This window comes from Clupea harengus, chromosome 7, assembly GCF_900700415.2.
Source record: "Clupea harengus chromosome 7, Ch_v2.0.2, whole genome shotgun sequence".
NCBI lineage: Eukaryota > Metazoa > Chordata > Actinopteri > Clupeiformes > Clupeidae > Clupea > Clupea harengus.
The window spans coordinates 15,620,295-15,640,898 of record NC_045158.1 but is presented as its reverse complement, the minus strand read 5'-3'; the positions used below and the strand labels follow the sequence as shown (position 1 = coordinate 15,640,898).

The 20,604-nt window shown below is 42.8% G+C and overlaps 1 protein-coding gene across 2 annotated transcripts in view; it reads right to left on the bottom strand.

Annotated features, from left to right (window-relative positions):
* edil3a (EGF-like repeats and discoidin I-like domains 3a) overlaps positions 1-20,604 on the bottom strand; it is a 111,353-nt gene that overhangs the window by 77,576 nt on the left and 13,173 nt on the right. Inside the window, exons 2-3 of one of the 2 annotated variants that reach the window (XM_012828541.3) lie at positions 10,662-10,790; positions 2,845-2,874 (exon numbers count right to left, since the gene is read on the bottom strand). In XM_012828541.3, the coding sequence (XP_012683995.2) occupies positions 2,845-2,874; positions 10,662-10,790 (159 nt within the window). The remainder of the gene's footprint in view (positions 1-2,844; positions 2,875-10,661; positions 10,791-20,604) is intronic. The other variant, XM_012828542.3, reaches the window with a different exon arrangement.

The following is a 20,604-nucleotide window of genomic DNA, read 5'->3' as shown; positions in this document are numbered from 1 at the left end:
GCAGACAAGCTGATTCATTCAATACCCATTCCTTTCTGCTAGGCACATGCCAAGATGTGGGTTTAATACAAACAACGCTGGCTGATCGATTCTGCAAATAGTAACCTTGCATTGTGTCATCTCTGTCCAGCATGTATCCTGGGTTGCATTAAACTGGCTGGCCCGGGTTGCAGGGGTCTTTCTGAAGCACACCACCGATGTCCTAATCTGCAGCTGCACTGCAGCATTAGCGTCTGGAGCCAATAACCTCCTCCGTGGTTGACACTGGCATGCACATCCTGTCCTTCACAGACAGCACAATCCCCAAGACTGCACAACTTACGTCAGAAGGCTCACAGGAATATGGGAACAAATGCTACATCCACTGTTAAAACCGGGGTACAACAGTTGCATGTCTTTGCGAATAGATGGTTTAAGAAACACTTCTTCTTATTCACTGATACATTTCATTCATTACACTAATGTTAGATATAATGTTAGACATATACAGTATACGGTATATATATATATATATATTTTTTTCTCATTTTGAAGGAAGGCTACATAACAATATATAGGAAAGTGATATAAGTCCAAACTAAGTCACTGTTCTATCACAAAAAGATTCAAAAGACAGCAAAAACAATCAAATACATTTTTCCAGATTATCATAAGCTTTGACCTAAAAAAAAAGGCTGAATTAATTTAGCCTCTACTGACGTGGAAGTAATCCAAACGATGCCAGAAACAGAAGTGTACAGTGGTGTGTTTTTTCTTCTTATGGAAATAAAGCAACCAGTCGTGTTCCTGGCTGAATGTGTTCTCTATTTTTATAGACTGTGAGCTAGTTAGGTGGCAATACACACTGCAATACAACCTTTCCTTTCAATGGACACTAAACAACCTGTCGAATTCATCTCTGAGTGACAGCACAAGCCATACACAAATAATTTTCCCCGTGGTGTACAGATCTACAAAGCATACAAAGAATGCAAATAAATGAGAGCAATTCAAAGCTCCACGTTTGTAGAGTGTCCCGCTACATTTCACAGAAACTTTAACACTCATGAAAGTCTGGCAAGGATGAAGAACACGTTAATCCTTTCTCCTCGTTAAATTGCACTTTATGCATTGGTTGGCATGACATTTGAGAGCTTTTATGATAATCCTCCACGATGATCTTTCCCCATGGTGCTCGAAATGTAATGCTGAGAGCATCAAACATCATCAGTAGGTCTTCGGGGTACCTCGGAGAGGCCTTTCACTAGATCACTTGAGGCACATTACTGTATACTGCAAACTAGCTTAAAATCACCGGGCAATACTTATGGACACATAACGCATCACAAACCCTTGTAGTTGGTACAGTGTGCAACTCACTGATGTTTGAGCCAGCTTAACCCACAGAGGGATAAAGTGTATCTGCCTCTCATCATCATAAAGACTCCAGCTCTCTTTTGCAGAGGAAGACTTGAAAAAAGATGATTGAATCTGCTGCTGCAAAACCGAAAAACTAATTCTTAATGTTTTTTTTTTTTCTCAGTGTGAAAAGGGGATATTTGGGGGTGGGTTCTACTGAATGTCCGTCTGATAGATAAAATACTCATCCACGAAGGGCGTTGGAGGAGATCGTCAAAAGGAATATCTTCAAAGCAGAGTGAGCGCGAGCTCGGTCTGGAAATGCAACAGAGATTGGGAGGCCTTCAGTGAGTGCTGACCAGCCATAATCAAACGATCAATGCTGGAGCAACAGAGCAGCCAGTAGGGTGGAGAAGAGCGGAGGCAAAGAAGCCAGGCCCCTTGTGCCCCCTGCATCAGTGGGATGCTGAGATCTGTCTATCTCTTTCCCTTTCTGCTCTCTCTGGCCTTCGCCTCGCTCTTCATTTCTCTGTCTTTCTTTCTCTGTCTCTCTCTCCCTTTCCCTCTCTCTCTCACACACACACACACACACGCACACACGCACACACGCGCACACACACACACACACACACACACACACACACACACACACACACACACACACACACACACCTACCCTTTTAGGCTGCCTATTAGCCCTTGCCTGTTAGTCTCTCTCTCCTCCCTGCTGGTAACACTGTACCACCTTCTCCTGCTCCCTCTCTCCCATCTCTCATTCTGCACCTTTCTCACTATGATCCATCCTTCTCTACACCTGTTTCACTTGCTCTGGCTCACCCCTCCAACTTCCCTGCATCCCTTCTCTCAATAATCTCCACTACAAAGAGGCTTAGGACGTGTTGTAATTATACAGTATGTAGTAATTACCAGCTGAATTTAATTGAGCTTGGGGCTTTAACACGGGACTTCATACTACTTTGAACTTTCAGAGCAGAACACGTACATGGTGTAGAGCAACTGTCTCATAATATTTGACTCAGAATTGTGTACCTGCTGTATATACAGCTACTCCCTGTTTGTGCACTTGCCCATGTTAAATACTGAATCTCTGAAAGCGTCCTGAGCTGCGCTGTGATGTTTGGCTTACAGAATGAGCACATTTTGAGACAGTGTGTGTGTGTGTGTGTGTGTGTGTGTGTGTGTGTGTGTGTGTGTGTGTGTGTGTGTGTGTGTGTGTGTGTGTGTGTGTGTGTGTGTGTGTTTGTGACTCTGAGAGTCTTGTGTGCCACAGAAGTGAAAGTGGCAGCAGAAAAAGTATAAAACATACGGATGCCACACCAAGGAGACATCAAGCAGTAAGTGAGGAGAGAGAGATAGAGTGTGAGAGAGAAAGAGAGAAAAGAGAGAGAGTGTGTGTGTGAGAAAGAGAGAGAGAAGCACGATTTGGTGTAATGGTTCCAAAGATGGGAAGAGATGGAAAGAGAGAACGACAAAGAAATATCCCACCTGCTGGAGTTGGGTCCTCGCCATCTGCCGCTGCAAGGAGAGAGAGAAAGAAAGCAAGAGAGAGAAAAGGGAAAGTGTTCACTCAAACGGTGTCTCAGTACAACCAAACAATGTACACACACAGAGACATTTGATTTATAAATAATGCATTTGCTAATACTGAGGTTAAATAATTAATTGATCATGAATTCATTAGCTAATCAATTTACTGTTAGCCTGTGCCACTCTGGCACCAACAGCCTTCATTAACTTCACACAGACATGCATATGCATTATATGATAATAACACTGTCACCATGATAAACAAACACAATTAAAAGTTTGGCACGCCACTTCACAACACCGAGAGCGCAAATGGGACTCTCTACCTCTCTTACACACACACACACACACACACACACACACACACACACACACACACACACACACACACACACACACACACACACACACATTCTCTGTTTCTCTCTCCATGTTGCATGCACTGCCTCAACACTAGATCCTGGCCCGCTCTCCCGTGTGCCACCGTATTTGTCATTCCAGGGAGAGGGGTGGGTGGAGGGGGGTGGGGGAGAGAGAGGGGAGTGTGCCAACGCGCTGAAGCACGCCCGTGATTTTTAATCACTCCGCTGTGTTGTTGCATGGCAAGGATGAACCCTGGCATGTCCCGAGCCATTATCATCACCTTCCATCAAGCCAATCACATGCCACACGAGGCTGAGAGAGGGGCTGTGTGCCTCGACCCCTTGAGTCCAGGGGGAGGAGCAGCACAGGAAAAAGAGAGCGAGGGAGAGAGAATGAGGGACCAGAAGAGTGAGAGTGAGAGAGAGAGTTTAAGCAAGGGAAAATTGCTGTGAGAGCGATGGAAGGAAAGTGAATAGGACTGAAAGAGAGGGACATAAAGGTGACTGAAAGTGACCTGAAAAAGTCTGAACGATAGTATTAGTGGGATTTGAAAAAAAAAGGTTTCTTTCAACCTCTCAATTTTCTTTCACTGTCACAAAAAATATTAGTACCACGGAGATGTGATCCTCAGCATGCTACCAAGATGAACAAGTGTGCAATTAGTCAAACAAATGGCGTGATTTCCCTAGACCTAGAGCTCAACCTCTGTGATCGAAGAGGGTACAAACACATTAAAAGATGTCTTGCTTTTAGAGATGAAATAAAATATTAAAGCTCGCTTGACTAATAAGTGTTGGAAAGACACAGCGTGAAAGAACATCACATTCCCCTTTCCACCAAGGTAAGCGTCTTAACGAGGAAGAGCTGTACTAATTAGAGCTCTCCTTATTAGGTATGCATATGTATGCATTTTGACGTGAAATTAATACGAAATGTTCCCCACACCCGATAATGAAGGGCAGAGGGAGCGTGAGCGCGATGAGACATGAAAATGGTAGGAAAGAGAGACGAGCTGCTTCCAGTGTTCTGAACACAGACTGCAATATCAGGCCAAGTATTTCTGCAATGTAGACGACGAGACAGGAATGTCTGCCAGTGTTTAGGGCCATGTAAGAAAAAAACACACACACGCAACAAGTTCTCATCTCTCCCGGCCAAGACACAACCTTTGCTCCTGCTTCTGCATAGCACACAGAAACGCATGAAAATATCAATATTTAATTCGAAGCACTGAATCCTGAAAAAGAAAATACAACCACGTTGTTTTCACACGTCTTCTGGGTCTTCTGGGAGAGTTGCACGTAAAACAAAGCCAGTGCGAAGAGGATATTTATACGCATCACATCTGAAAGCAATGACGATCCCAGATGCTGCGTGTTGTGCTATCTCCCCATATGGCGGAGGCAATTGTCAATACTCAGAAATGGAAGGCATGCATTTCATGACTTTTCGCATGCTGTGTTTTTTGCTCCAGTGAGCAAGACAGCAGGGGAAGAGAGCGAGACAGGCTCATGTCCGAGAGGGCCTGTCCCACGATGAGTGTGCTCTAGGCCTGCCTCAGCTCTCTGTGAGGTCTGGCGTCCAGACAGAGCTCTGAGCCCAGTGCTATCTCCGTTCGGAGACAAGCTGCCGAACATGGGGGATTTGGCCAAGACAGTAAACATGAAAACAAGGCTGCGGTCCAGCCAGGAGACCAAAGACAGCCAGAACAGCCACAGCATTTATCTCTCTTTTCTCTGTCTCTCAGCCCTTCTTTCTCCGTCTCTCCCTCTCTCTCTCTCTCTCTCTCTCTCTCTCTCTCTCTTTCTTTCCTCCGGCCAATCCCTCTCTCTTTTTCCTCTCTCCTCATTCTCACTCCTCTCTTTTTCCCCAGTTTTCTCTCATCTTGCTTCAACTTTGGATCAAATTGCGTTACTTGTCTGAATATGCTGTGCTATTCTGAAACACTCCATCACCCTGGGATTTGTTAAACAAATAACTTTGTTTTCTAGGAAAGGGAGTGTCTTACAATTCATAAGTCTCTGACATGACATAAGTCTCTACAATAGGAACCACAGCCCCAGCAGAAGTTGTGTCCCTTAGCGGTCTGTCAAGTTGGAAACCAAATCTTCAATTATTAGACCCACATGGTTACCTTTGTTTGGTCGCCCTGCACTTTGAAATTGCGTATTCACATGTAAAATGAGCTTTGAATCTTTCTCAAAGTCTCAAGGGTGAATCTTTAAAGAGAGGGATTGGCTTCCTGACACATGTCAGGCTTTCAAATACAGATGCCTATAGATGCCTTCACAGAAAGTAATCTAAAAATGACTAAGATTGATTGGCAAAGTCTTTTACTTTGATGTATTCAGAGATTCTTTCTCCAGTCCTACACTCTTCCAAGAATAACTCTGTAACATTGTGGGGAGACTGTAAATTAACCATAAAGTAGGTTTAGTTCAGAGGCTGGTTTTAATTGAAGCGCTAGTTTGACAAACTACACCACAGGTATACACAAAAGTCAGTGAATAACGACGAAAGCCTATTTCAAAATCACCATGCGTGACACATCCTCCCTATAACATTTTTATCATCTCTGAGGATTCCAAGAATACATAATGTTGTCTTACACATGCAGTACATACACAAACACACACACACACAAACACACACACACACACACACACACACACACACACACGCACACTCACACAAACACACACAAACACACACACACACACATACACACACACACACACACTCACACAAACACACAGAAATATGTTATATAGATGGTGCTACATATGAAATGAAAAAATGTAGAGCAATATAATGTTTATTACTGATATCTGGAACTACAACAGTGTGTGGGTGTGTTAATGTGTGTCTGTACTTCTTGGACTGTTTTCGACAGTATGTCTGGGTACTGTTTTTTTGAAAGCCACATTACACCAGAAGTTACAACATTTTCTCAGCAACTGCCCATCATCCACAGCTAGGCTCCAACACAAACACATACCTTCACAAATTCTCACTACCCACCCCTCACTGTACTGTTTCCAGTAATGCGAACCGCCAGGCCAAAACAAATAACAAGGGTGAATACAATTTCCAACTATGGTCATCATCTGAACAGTGGAGTCCACTTATTTATTAAATTAAAGGCTACTAAACCAGCAGGCAAATCCAACCACACATAAGTCAAGCAGGCATATCAGGCGGTGACCAAACGGTTCGCCAAACAATCGCTCGTCCTTTTGACCACAAACTTCACGGTGGGGGCTATTTCCCTTCCAAATCAAAGAAGCATTTTACTGTCTAAGCCAGAGTACCAATGAGGATTGAAAAAGAGAGAGAGAGGGGGGGAACGGTGATGATGACTTATTTCTGGAAGCAGGCCTCGGCTTCGTCATTCAGATAATCCTGGCCGGGCGATGATAAAACTAAGCCCAGGGACAGATTGCCCTAATCTGAGAGTCAACCTGGAGGAAGTCATAACCAAATATATTATGGAATGGTGCAAGCCGCTCCTCCCTGATACGGCCAACTAAAGGTGTGAGGGGAAGATAGGGCCCGCCAGTGTATAGTTTGCCCAGGGAAGAAACCCATTTTTTTTTTTTTATGGATCCGCCTCAGTGTAATCTCATCTCGCATGGAGGCCGTATGCAGGTGTATGATACAAACTCGGGACACAGATTGTCTTCGCCATCTACAAATAGGAGCCCCAGCCGGAGACAAAGTCGGGAAATTGACACATGGGGATTGCGATATGCAGACAGCCCTCATTTCCGAGCAAAAACACCAAATATGACAACCCAGGCCCGTGTCCTGCACACAGACGCCGATGGACTGAAACCAGGACTACAGCCTAAAGCGATGCTTGGATTTCTTATGTCAGCTGACTAACAAAGCATCCCAAGAAATCATGAACAAGGAGGTGCTGAACAGCCACTCTACAGCACTCAGAACTGCTGACAAGTTGAGGACAAAAGCCCATCTTTCCTGTTCCTCCTTGTTCACTCGCCAAAGAATAAAAGAAGGTCAGAGGCAATCAGGGTAATGGGTCTAATCTCCATTTAGTGATGTGGCAGGAGGACTGGCGGGCCTGTCACCGTTAATGCCGTCTGCTAAAAGGCCACCCTCCGGGGTCGACAAATCTTGTTTGTGCGTCTTCCACACACACACACTAGCTGTGCACAAAGGCACTTTGCCTTTTTTCTCTTGCATTAATGTAGACTGAAAAATGACTGTAGGCTTACTGGTGATAGGGATAATTATATTGTGTCGATGTAAAGAGCTATCATTGTCATCAATGGATCTACTAAAATATCCTTGATGAAGAATGCTGCAGTTTTACTTGGCAGGCATAAAACCAGGTCCACAATGTTGAAGCATTCATAAAGAGCTTTCATTATATTCAGGGCATGATAATTACTTAATGAAACTCATTATCTGATTATGTTATCATCTTAATTGCTGGCTGTGGCAAACAATCCCTAAGATGTGGTGGATCTGGCTTTCCACTATCTACATAGTAACTGACATAAGCAAGAAATGACGTGAAATGAAGTGCATCATTTTCATTTCCTGGTTAAAATAGATTCACAGACACAGACAAACAAACACACACACACACACACACACACACACACACACACACACACACACACACACACACACACACACACACACACACACACAGACACACACACACACACACACACACACACACACACACACAGAGAGAGAGAGAGAGAGAGAGAGACATACAGTACATACATAAATAAACACACAAATAGACACACTCAAACAAAAACAGTCACACACACAGACACGCACACAAACAGGGGTAAACAAGTAAACAGATAAGTGAGCTTTGATCACAAGCTCCGATGAAACTGTGCCAATGTGTTGATATGGAACAAATTCATAGCTATTTTGCAGCCTTGTCAGCACTACATAAGTGGCTGAGGAGGCCGTCCACAAACCACAAGCTGCAATGTTGACATGTGGCTTTAAAGGGGTTTCTACTCTTCCCCTCACTCTCATCTGGCTTGCATTAGGACAGTCAGAAAAGAATTACGTCTTTTAAGCTGCTTACCACGAAATAATACTCTCTTCTTCAGAACAGCTGAGGAGAAAGACTGGCTGATGTGTGTTTTTCCCTGCCTCATGTAACATAACGAGAAAAGAAAGGTCTGTAATACGAGAAGTAAGTAAAGTTGCATTAAATTGTGTTCCAGCAATTAGGCAGATATGGGAAATTAAAAAGGTCGACGAATGGAAAGTTAAGTGGCACAGCATTTTTGACCGAACACAAAGGATATGCACTCTGGATTCTCCAGATCCATAACTATCAGCATCTTTTGCTTCCAATCAATAGGTTTTTGTGCAGCTGCTTTCATTAGCTGTGCCAAACAAAACAAGCCTAGAGCGTGATAGCAGGAGGAGGCTCGATAGCACCTCCTCTGTGCCAGCGATGGCACCTCCTCGTCCTCCTCTCCTCGCTGCATCACACTTCAGATGATTTCAAAGACATTTACATTGACATTTACATTTAGTCATTTAGCAGACGCTTTTGTCCAAAGCGACGTACAAGACGAAGCCTTTCCTCACAAGAGAGCAGCAAGTTTACTCCAGTTGAACAGTAGAAGTTCAATTATATGGGCTTTATTTCATACCTTGTCTCGGCAGTTAACCCATTTGATATTTTCTTTTAGATATTCTGGAATCATTTGAGACGGGGGAGCTATTCATGATATGCGCTGGATCCCTAAGAATTTGTGTAAATTGATGCTAGTTGAGATTCAACTGCTATGCATTCACATAGGCACCAGTTTATTATGTTATTGTAAGATCAATGGAATGCTGCAACGTCTTTCAGGCATCACCAGCCTCTGATCAACTCTAACCATGCTGTGACCCAATTCTGTATCTGCGTATGTTCTAATGATTTATGGAGAAGGTGAGTTTAAATGCTGCACTTGCGGTGGGAGTAAAGTGTGCGGAGCGTTCAATGGACTGTTTAAGTATAAGACTGACAAAAGCTGATAAAACACAATACAAAATAAAAAAACACAAAATCTCAATGGGGCAAAGGGCAAAAACAAATCTGTGATATCAATCAGTTATGTGTTTTCTCTCTCTCTCTCTCTCTCTCTCTCTCTCTCTCTCTCTCTCTCTCTCTCTCTCTCTCGAAGAGTGAACTTGGACATCAGATACTATGCTGGACTTGCATGTTAAAGCAATATTTATACCAGCATTAAAGTTCCATCCCATGGAAATTCATCACTAACAGCAGGGACATTTCTTTTTCTATCCTCCTCCCAATGTCCTCCTCTCTCTTCCCAATGGGCCACATGCGTCTGGCCGGCTCACATGTTCGAGCCCGGCGCAGCGTGCACTGCTACACGATGATAGCGACGGACAAGTTAAGCCAGTGAAGAGTCAAAGGGGCTAAGAGCGAGTGAGGCCAAGGTGATGTGTTCTTCTCCTATCTCACAGACCCCCTCATTTAATGCCCAGTGCTTGGCACTCAAAGCAAATACCAGGGCTCTCGTGATGACTGTTGTCTGTGAAAAAAAAAAAACAGCGCACAGCGTGAAATGATTAGCCGAAGAGAGAAAAAAAAAGATTTATTATAATGTGTCTTTAAGCACTGCATCTGTTAAGTATCTCAATGGGGGCAGGAGAAAAAAAGGGGGGGGGGAGCTTTTAAAATGCATGTAAATAGCATTTAGGAGCATTTCTTTCCATACGCTTTTAAATGTCAGAGTAGCAGCATATTGTGAACATGTGGTCAGGTCAGAAACCAATCTTGCTGGTTTTATTATTTTATGAGTTTCAAAAAGAATATGTGTATGTAAATAAAACATATGCCAGGATGCTGGTGGGAATTACTGTGTTAAACAGAAGATGGAAGGGGGGGGGGGGGGTAGAAGAAAAAGAAGAAGAAGGAAAAATGGAGAGCGGAATGGAAAAGTGTTTTTGAGGCCTCTGAAGGTAATTCAGAAGCGGGATTAAGGCTGGCATGCAACTTCAGAAAAAAGTAAAAATTCACATATTTGCAAAACTTAAGCTCAAACACATGACCTATGAGGGACTGTTGTACCATGTGTTCCTCCTTAAATATGACAACCACATCTTAAATCCATTTCACAATTATCCTACAAACAAACCAAACAAACAAAAACATCCGAACTCCACACACTGCAATGCCAATAACTACCTGATTCATGCCACACACTAATCTATCATTTAATTACACAAATAATCAAGTAAAAACACAAACAAACAAACAAGGATACAAAACAAACACACAAACAAGCACATCTGGACAGGTGACACTGCATAATGGACTGACACCGGGGGCTACAACACTAATAACACTGACAACACCAAACATATCTGTTATTGATCTTTGGGTCACTTACCAACCTCCATTTTACTAGCGCACTTGGGCCCAGTGAAGCCGGTGTGACACTGACATGTGTAGGCCTCGTTGCTCAGTGCTGTGAGGCAGGTGCCCCCATTCTCACATGGGTTGGGCTCACACGACTCATCTGCAACAACAATAACAACAGAGAGAATATTAGATAATAGCTAGTAAATAACAAAATATCTTCTTTTGGACCCCTATATACGCATTTTGTGGAGTTTTGGGTTTAAGGTTATTTATCAAAAAAGAGCCCACTTGCATTTATTTTGTTACTCTGCGTAATTGGAAAGAGTAATGTCAGAAACCTCCTAACATACTAACTGTATGTCATTCGAGAATAGTATGTCAGTACAAACATGGTCAATAATAAACTTTTTTCACCTTTGGCTTTCTACTAGAGTGCCTGTGCGTGAGAGTGTCACTAGCGATAAAAAGGCTGCAGAGGTATGAAGGTGGTGGCAGAAGGTAATCCTGAGATACAGGAGAGATGAGGAAGCCCCGTCGTTGGCTCGGGGGACTCAGATCTCTCTGGAGGGGGGGCCAGGGGGGAGCAAAGAGGCTTTATCTTTATGGGGCCAGATTTGCTCCAGCAGGCACTGAGGCCTTACACAACCACAAAGCTCACAGAGGAGCGATGCAGAGTTCCTGACCCTTCTGTGCACAGAGCGAAAAAGGAAAAAAAAAACAGCCTCCCTTAAGCACCTTAATGTGTGTGCTATCAGTACAGCGAATGTGCCTAGGAGTTAACCAGTACCTTACAAGAAGCATGCCTGCAACCAATCTGTATCTGTTCTGCCCTGATGTAACGTCAACATTAAATGTAAGTAATGGACGGTAAAAAATCTCAGCAACCTTACAGTTGGTTGGTGATAATGTAACGGAATGACTCTGGGGCATGAGGCCCTGGAGAAAACAGCAGGTTTATGAGGAAGATGTGCTTGTGAGCTGTGTCAATGTCTAATGCACGATGAAAAGAACCCTATATAAACCTTTCAAGCATGCAGAGTGTCTTGACTGTGTTTTGTTCTTATCGTAAGTGGAGGCATGGAATTGTCTTCCTTCCTCTTGAGAGGAAGGGTGGGAATAGCTACTGGGGAGACGGAGGGGGCTGGGGGGGGGTGGGGTGGATGGGTGGTGGAGGAGGGAAGAGGGGCGGTATAAGCATCGTTCTCCTGCTAATTGGATATAATGGCTGCAGGGAATACACTCCTGGAAGCCCCGAGCAAAATGGCGAGAAATAACAAAAATACACGGAGACATTCTGTGCTGGAGGCAAACATGAAAGACAGACACAGACGGTTTAACAAGCCAAAACACCATGATGAAGAGCTCAGAGGAAGGCGCCAAACCACAGATAGATAGGAAGAGATAAAAAGAGAGTGAGAGAGAAAGGGAGTAAAAAAGAAAGAAAGAAAGAGAAAAAGAGGGAAGAGAAAGAGGGAAAACCCAAGAGAGAGAGGGAGAGAGAGAGAGAGGGAGTAGCAACACAACATGAGAGCTGCAGTGAAAGGAAGTAATGTCAGGGAGCAGACTAGGCGTTTAGCACTGAAAGGTTTGCGCAGAGGAGAGGAGAGCCTGAGGACAGGAGATGGCAATTGGGCCTTTGAAGGCTTAAAAGTCGACTATAACTGCAGAGGAAGCCCCTTGGGAACTGTCCTTTTCCTGATCCAACCCCTTCCCAATTCAGGAGTATATCTCTGTATGTCTGCAGGACCTCTGGTAACAGGTGGGGAGCGGAGGGCAGTCCCAGACAGTGATGACCTTATTCAAACAGCCGCTACATGGAGCGTGTGAAGATTCAACAGAAACAACGCTCTCCCAAGGACTAATAGACTAATCAAACGTAAAGTAAATGTTGACCATCCATGTAGCTTCTACATGTGCTTTGAGAAGGGGCCCAACTCCAATGAATCAGAGACGTCTAGTCATGACAGTGTCACAGCAGTGCTGGACAAGCCAAGCCAATGGATCAGTTTATTTTTTGGTAAATCTATGGTAGCAAGTCTACTTCATCTATCACAGACATCACTGCAACCTCAGCCATACACACAGACTCTGCACAACAATTCCCTTCTTCCAAGAGGGAATTGCATGCTGTCATAAAGGGACCCTTTTTATCCTATCATACAAAGAGTTCTGGTTTGAGATAAAGCACTCAGAGATCCCACTGTTACATACAAGCTTAAGCCTGTACATGAGCATCAAACAGTACAAAGGGTAAATAATACAATGGGTAAACACGACCACGATCTGAAATGAGAATATAAAGACGGTGATAATTAATGATTATACTTTACATCTTATTAGAGTTACTGCAGAGGAATGCTAATTGTGTCTTTGTGCTCACTTATCCAAGCACTGTATGAATAATAGATGCATTTGTTTACAACGCTAATAGTTCAAATAAGAATGTGATGCAAGCATGTTAATATTGATGTAAATGTAATTATTTACAGCAAAACCAGTACAGAAACGGTAGAACATTTAAGTTATTTGGTGTATTGCCATAGGAGGACCCTTATGGATTCTGCTTAATGAAAAGAGTGTCCTTCCAAAGCTGTGAGCATTATGGATATTCCTTAGCTGAGTGCTTGACAAGGTCCCTGTTGCCAATAGGGGTTATTCTTGCAGGGAAGGTTCAGTGTATAATATTTTACATCAAAAGTGAAAAAATCATCAGATATTATACAATCCATTTTGACATTTACCTTTGCTCCCTTGTGTCTGTTGGGATCTCATTTATGTCAAGTGATTCTGTGACATTTATTCCTATAAACATATTTACAGACGTAAGGTAATTCAACAACATAATTCCCCTTACATGTCTGGGAGAGCAAAATGACATGATCACTCAGAGACAAACAACATGGCTTCTTCCTTTGCAATGGCTTTGACTACAAAAAGGGGCTTGAATCTGGGTAGAGCCTAGTCAAATGGACTATGGAAACTTCATTGGGTAAGCCTGGTAGGATGATATAGGTGAAGGAGACTCCATTGAAAGGTGTATGAGAATCCACCAAGGAATTCAAAGGCACCTGAGTGAAGTGCTGAGTAGTGTTGCACAGTGCTGAACTGTCACTAGTGTCAGTTAGTTGAAATGGAGGAAGGGTCAGTAGACATAAGATTGTGCAGTGAGTCCTGACAGACTTCTGGTGGGATAGGCAGCCAAGAGAGTGAAAGTGTAGCGGACAAAAGTTCAAGAGTTCAGGAATGAAGTGTTAGTAGAGATGTAAAAGGAATGTTAAATGGATTGAAGGGAAAATCTGAGTTTAAGATAAATGCTAAGGTGAGGTTTATTTTTGAATAAAGCTATCAGAAAGTCAAGCATGCCATGTTGACTTAGTAGTGTAACACTGTATGGGAAAATAATTAGGAGCTGCCAGTAACTAATGGTAAAGCTAGGTTCTAAAATCCTTGGCATATCCATTGAAAGCAAGCCGGCTAAACAGTACCTCTACTAATGTTAACAGTAAACAGTGCAATTACACTCAACTGTTGATGAGGCACACTTGATTTGAGAGGTGGAGACAATTACTATTTGGTGGTGCGTGTGTTCTTAAACATTGTGGGCACAGAGGGTTTCAGGTCTGGAAAATCAAAATGTCAGCTGAGTAAATGTAACCAAGGAAGAGCAGTTTATGAAGACTTACACAGGATAGTTTGTACTCATAGTGTTGGGTTTTATTTTTCCAGATTTTTTATATTTTTTTTGTAGCACAGGGAACTTAATATCCTGTCTTTTATTAAATCCATGCACATGCAATGCCTCTCCGATGTAGGCATATGGTTTTGATCCAAACAGAAATATGTGAACTTTATCAGAATTTTATCAGAATGTGTGCATTTGAGGAATGGAACATAATGGCCTTTATCTTTCACAATCTGACTAACAAAAACCATTTACCATCAGCGTGAAATGTATTTTTAGTAATTTACAACCACACACACACAAACACACAGTTGCACACTGTATTTAATTAATGATGCTTAAGCAGTATGCCACTGCTTACTGTGGCTGTTCAATAAAACATGAGCACAGTTTTGTTTTCCTGAACCACTCAATACACTAATAAAGACAAATTCTCTGTTTCACAACATGCTTTTCTCATGGAAATCAGAATTTGTGTTCTTACACAACTCTGCTATTTTAACCTTTTCAACCAGAGCACCCAGAAGCCAAATGTGTTAAGACATAAGAGATTAGCAGCCTCTCCTTTGGCATAAGAGTGCTCCACGTCTTTTCCTATTTACTTTGAAGAGAAGTTGTTCAGTTTTTCCACCCTCGTGTCCCACTTCATGTCGTACATAAAACATGAACTCCACATCTGCTGGGAATCCATGTCTTTATGTAGGGAGTGTGTGGGGTGTGTTGTGCAGGGGTGGGAGGTGCTTTGGAGCTGGGTATCCATCACTTTTATCAACAATTCTTCTTAAGATCTGAAATCGGGATGAATTATTAAGAGAACACGCCAACATCTCAGAAACATCACTCATTAATGGGCCGGCGTGTTTTCCTGCCGCTACTTGTGTGTCACTTTGTAAATGAGTGATTGAGGCGGGCAGTGCACACTAGGGTCGGTCCGAGTAATTTACGCAAGTCTGGCTCTGAGTCAGTGCAGTCTCACCTTAGAGAGAGAACCAGACAAAAGCTGAGCATTGATGTCCTCGTAAATTACGCGAGTAACACAGGTGGAACCGTATAAAAGCTGACAGACCCCACGTTTTGTTCTGGGTTAAAAAAGATGTGCGGGTCAGAAGATAGAAATCTGACTCGGAAGAGATATGGGTGAGATGTTGAGAGGATAAATTATTCATTGCTCATCTTACCATACATAACTTAAACATTCACAGTCAGATATTCTCAGCTGGTCTGTGTGTGTGCATATTTCTTCACGGTTTCATAAGGAGTATACACTCACCGGCCACTTCATTAGGTACACCGGTTCAACTGATGGTTAAAGTAAATATCTAATCAGCCAATCACTTGGCAGAAACTCAATGCATTTAGGCATGTAAACATGGTCAAGACAAGAGGATCTTAAATCAAACCAAACACTACAAGTCGAACCTTGAAGCAGATGGGCTGCAGCAGCAGAAGACCACAAAGGGTGCCCTCCTGTGAGCTACGAACAGGAAACTGAGGCCACAATTTGCACGGGCTCACCAAAATTGGACAATAAAAGATTGGAAAAATGTTGCCTGGTCTGATGAGTCTCGATTTCTGCTGTGACATTCACATGGTAGGGTCAGAATTTGGCGTAAACAACATGAAAGCATGGATCCATCCTGCCTTGTACCAATGGGTCAGGCTGGTGGTGGTGTAAGGGTCTGGGGGATATTTTCCTGGCACACTTTAGGCCCCTTAGTACCAATAGAGCATCGTTTAAATGCCACAGCCTACCTGAGTATTGTTGCTGACCATATCCACCCCTTTATGACCACATTGTACCACATTGTACATCTTCTGATGGCTACTTCCAGCAGGATAACGTGCCATGTCACAAAGCTCAAATCGTCTCTTGAACATGACAATGAGTTCACTGTACTCCAGTGGCCTCCACAATCACCAGATCTCAAGCCAATAGAACACCTTTGGGATGTGGTGGAATGGGAGATTCGCATCATGGATGTGCAGCCGACAAATCTGCAGCAACTGCGTGATGCTCTTGTGACAATATGGAAAATCTCAGAGGAATGTTTCCAGTGCCTTGTTGAATCTATGCCACAAATAATTAAGGCAGTTCTGAAGGCAAAAGGAGGTCCAACCTAGTACTAGCAAGGTGTACCTAATGAAGTGGCGGTAAGTGTATATGCCTATTCCTGTGAATTCTCAATCTATCATCAAATACCCTGTCTCTCTCTCTCTCACACACACACACACACACACACACACACACACACACACACACACACACACACACACACACACACACACACACACACACACACACTATCCCCTCTTTGTTCAATTCCGAGACTCTGGTTAGACAAAGATCCATCTTGGCCTTGCACTTCCCTTCCCTATTGAATGTGGCAAGTGTATTTGACTGGTATCACAAAGATTTCTCTCAGTTTATTTTATCGACTGGCCAACAGATAGGACCAGTGAATGGTGTGACCTCTTAGTACAGCTACAGTTCATGACACCCACGTAAGCCTTTTATAAACACTGACATGACCACGTATTCATACAGGTTGATTTAATCTGGTGTCAATTATAGTTTGGTCTACTTTTCCATTTTGATTTCAAGATAGCATGATAAAAATAACAACTAAGTGAAGGTTCTCACATGTCAGCCCTTATATAAGTTTTTTTTTACAGCTGCCCTTAAGCAATATAAACAGTGCAAATTGGAATGTGTTGTAAACTTCATAAAACACTCATTGATCATAGGAAAACTTTTTTATGGCCAACATGTTATTTATAAGAAATTACATAAAAATATGTTAAAATACCGAATACCAAATACCTTAAAGTACCAAAACTAACACACACACACGCACGCAAAGAGAGAGAGAAATATGAAGAGAGAGAGGATGATTATACTTTTGATAGTATGCGAAGATGATGGGGGTGGAGACGCAGGCATTCATTAGAAAGCGATAAGACTTAATGAGAGCTCGAGTGTGTGATCAGACCGAGTCCTCAAGGCCTTTGCTGTAGCCTGAGAATGCTCACTGCAAGTACACTGAAACGCAAAGCCTGCTCGTCACACATCAATAGCAATGCGCACCGTTATTGTATGAAAGCACAGCAGACTCTTACAAGAACGCAAACCATCCATAAGCATAGTAGCATAGATGGGTATGAGGTGAAGATCTCACTTAGCTTAGCCTAGTGAAATTAATTTCACTGTCCCTCCACATTCACAAGCTTATAACAAAATGTAGAAACGCAACAGTCAAACTTCTCAAAAACGGGGCAAAGTGCAGGCCAAAACATTTCACTAAACTCCATAGATGAGTATGCTATATATATATTGATCGATAAGTGGCAAATAAACATACACACACACACGCACACACAAACACACACACACACACACACACACACACCTACACACACACAAACACATATACACACACACACACACACAAAGAAACAAAGAGAACAGAACAAGACAGCTGAGGAATGTCTGATGTGGCAAGTGGTTAGTGTGAAAGTTCATAGTCTCTAACATATTTTCATAACATCTGAAGGAACAGGAAAAATCCTGGGTGAGATACAATGACAATAAAAATGAATTCAGGAAAATAGTGGGACATATGTTTCCTCTCTCTCTCTCTCTCTCTCTCTCTCTCTCGTATCACACCACTCTCTTTCTCTCACGCTCTCTTTCTCTCTCTCTATCTCACACACACACACATACACACACTGCAACAGTCTGACTATACTCTCTAACTTAACGATTTGGGGTGCCAGGAATTCACAATTCATCCCCACTGAACATTTACTGAACCCTCATAAATAACAAGTGAAATAACTGAAAGAGTGAAAGAAGATTCATTCTTTGAATAAATGTAGCACACATAGAAAATAGAAAATCATTTGAAATACTTCATTCTTAAGTTGACCCCATTCAAGAAAAACAGTTAACTGCCCATGCAACCTACGTGCGTTTTTCACATGGCCCAGATGTCGTAGGATAAGAGTTCTTTCAGTTCTGTGGTTCATGCGTCATTAAGCCTGTGGCTCTCTCCCCCAATCAACTGAGAGCATGCATATAATTCAACATAACTAATTCCATTCATAAATAATAAACTCACAACTCTGTAGTTTCATCCCATCAGCCATACAGATAAAGGTAAAGATCCCAATATGAAACAAACATTTACCATTGTTATAGTCGCATTACATCGCACTATATTCTTCTTTTTCTTTCAATAATCACAACGCATTGGTTCTGTTAGGTAATTAAGTTCATTCAGACTTAGACATTAACTCCCAGCATACACCCCAGTAACTGTGAAAAGGGAAGTAACCAGTGGCCTACGTCTCAGTTCAATCAATCAAGTCAGGAGATTCCTAAGGTTGGTATGTTGCGAAATGAAGAAACTGCCATCCAATCATCAAAGAACCGGATAAACCCTGCTGACACTTTTTGTTTGTGTTTGTGAGCATTGTGAGTGGCTGAGAGTCATTAACCTTCAAAAGAGGATTGATTAAATTACAGGGGTTAAAAACTGCCTGCATTCAACTCTGAATACTTGTGTCGTACCACCTTTCTCTCTCTCACACAGCAGAAATGCTTTTCTAATTGAGCTAGTTAAGAGGCTGGAACAATTGCCAGTGCATTGCCAGTGCCAGTGATTGGGGAAATAATTTGGGCGTGTACTTATTTTGCAGGCGCATCACACGCTCCCTCCCTTAAAAAAAGCAGAGAACTACTAGAGTGGGGCTTGATGTCTGAATCTGAAAATCCATAGAACTCTTCATAATCACTATCCTCTTCAAATATCTCCAGAACCTTTTGTCGATGTATCTCCTCCACACCTTTCACTATGGGGTAACAGGGTTTGAGGCCAATACGCAAATCCACTCCTGTTCCCTCCACTATGACCTGGTAGTTAAGGGGACACATTCACATAACAACCCTGAAGGGGTCATGCCACCTTGGTGCCAATTTGGCAATCGAAAAAGGGTCATTGACCTGAAACTGAAGTTCCGTGTGCTTTATAATAGTTTCTTTTTTGCCTTGAGTGGGCTCTGTTCAGATTAGATTTGACCAGCTCTCTCATTTCACTGAGATTTCTGACCTTATCATAAACCGGGGCTGAAATGTATGGCAACAACAACCTATCAAGGGGACCGCGGAGTGGTCTGCAGAGATTGAACTCCGCTGGTGAGACCCCAGTGGACTCTGGCACTGCAGAACGGATAGCAAAACGAAACTCATGCAGGTGCTCATGCTGCGCTCCCATTATAGTTTTGAGGGTGCGGTTTACCCTCTCTGGTTTGTGGATGGCACGTGGTGGTAAACTTCCTCACCAAATTCCAGCCTTCACCAAATCTCAGCAAAAAGGTCTGAGATAAACTGAGGGCCTTGGTCAGACTGGAGGTAGTCAGGGACTCCCCAACGAGTGATTTTCTCTTTCACCAGGACGCGAGAAATAATCTCAGCTGTGGCCCTACGCCTTCCACCCACCGAGAGAGGTGATGAGCATGAGAGGATATCCAAAGCTTCTTGACACTCTACAGTTCACTTGAACTTGGCTCCCTTTCTTCTGAGGCCTTGGAGAGGTTCAGCGATCCTTGAGAAATTTGGCACAAATCGGTGGTATCACCCTGCCACTCCTAAAAATCCTTGGATGGCCGTCAGTCTGATTGATACAGGAAAATCATGTATGGCCTGGGTATTTTCTGGGTCCACGTCGACACCCTCTGTGGAAACTGGAAAGAACTTTTTTTGGAAGACATTGCACAGGTTTGTGCCAGCCAAGCTAACCCTGGCTGGAACTAGCTACGTCAATGCGCTGAATCTGACCTATAATGTGTGCTCTAGGTCCTCTACACAGCATGTTTGAGACCATTAGACACAGTGTACTTGAGAACCTGGCAAATAAACAGAGCCTTGATATTGGCACTGGTCGAAGTGAAAATGGAGACATGGATGGTTTTGTTTAATAATTCCCTGTTAAAAAGATGTTTCAACCTGTAATTAGAATGTGAATAACAACAGATACATAGTACTGAAATAACAGGTGAAACAACTAATCAGTGGGTATGAAGTTCATATTCCCTCTCTCTCTCTCTCTCTCTCTCTCTCTCTCTCCCTTTTTTCTCTTTCTCTCTCTTTCTCTCTCTCTCTCTCTATAATTTTTTCTCTCTGTTTGTGTGTCTCTCTTTAGAATGCCTTTAGTTGTTGCACTGTGAAGGAAGGCCCTTATGACATGCGGTGTGTGCTGCGGCTGTCTCCAGGCAGTTATTGTTGTATCCT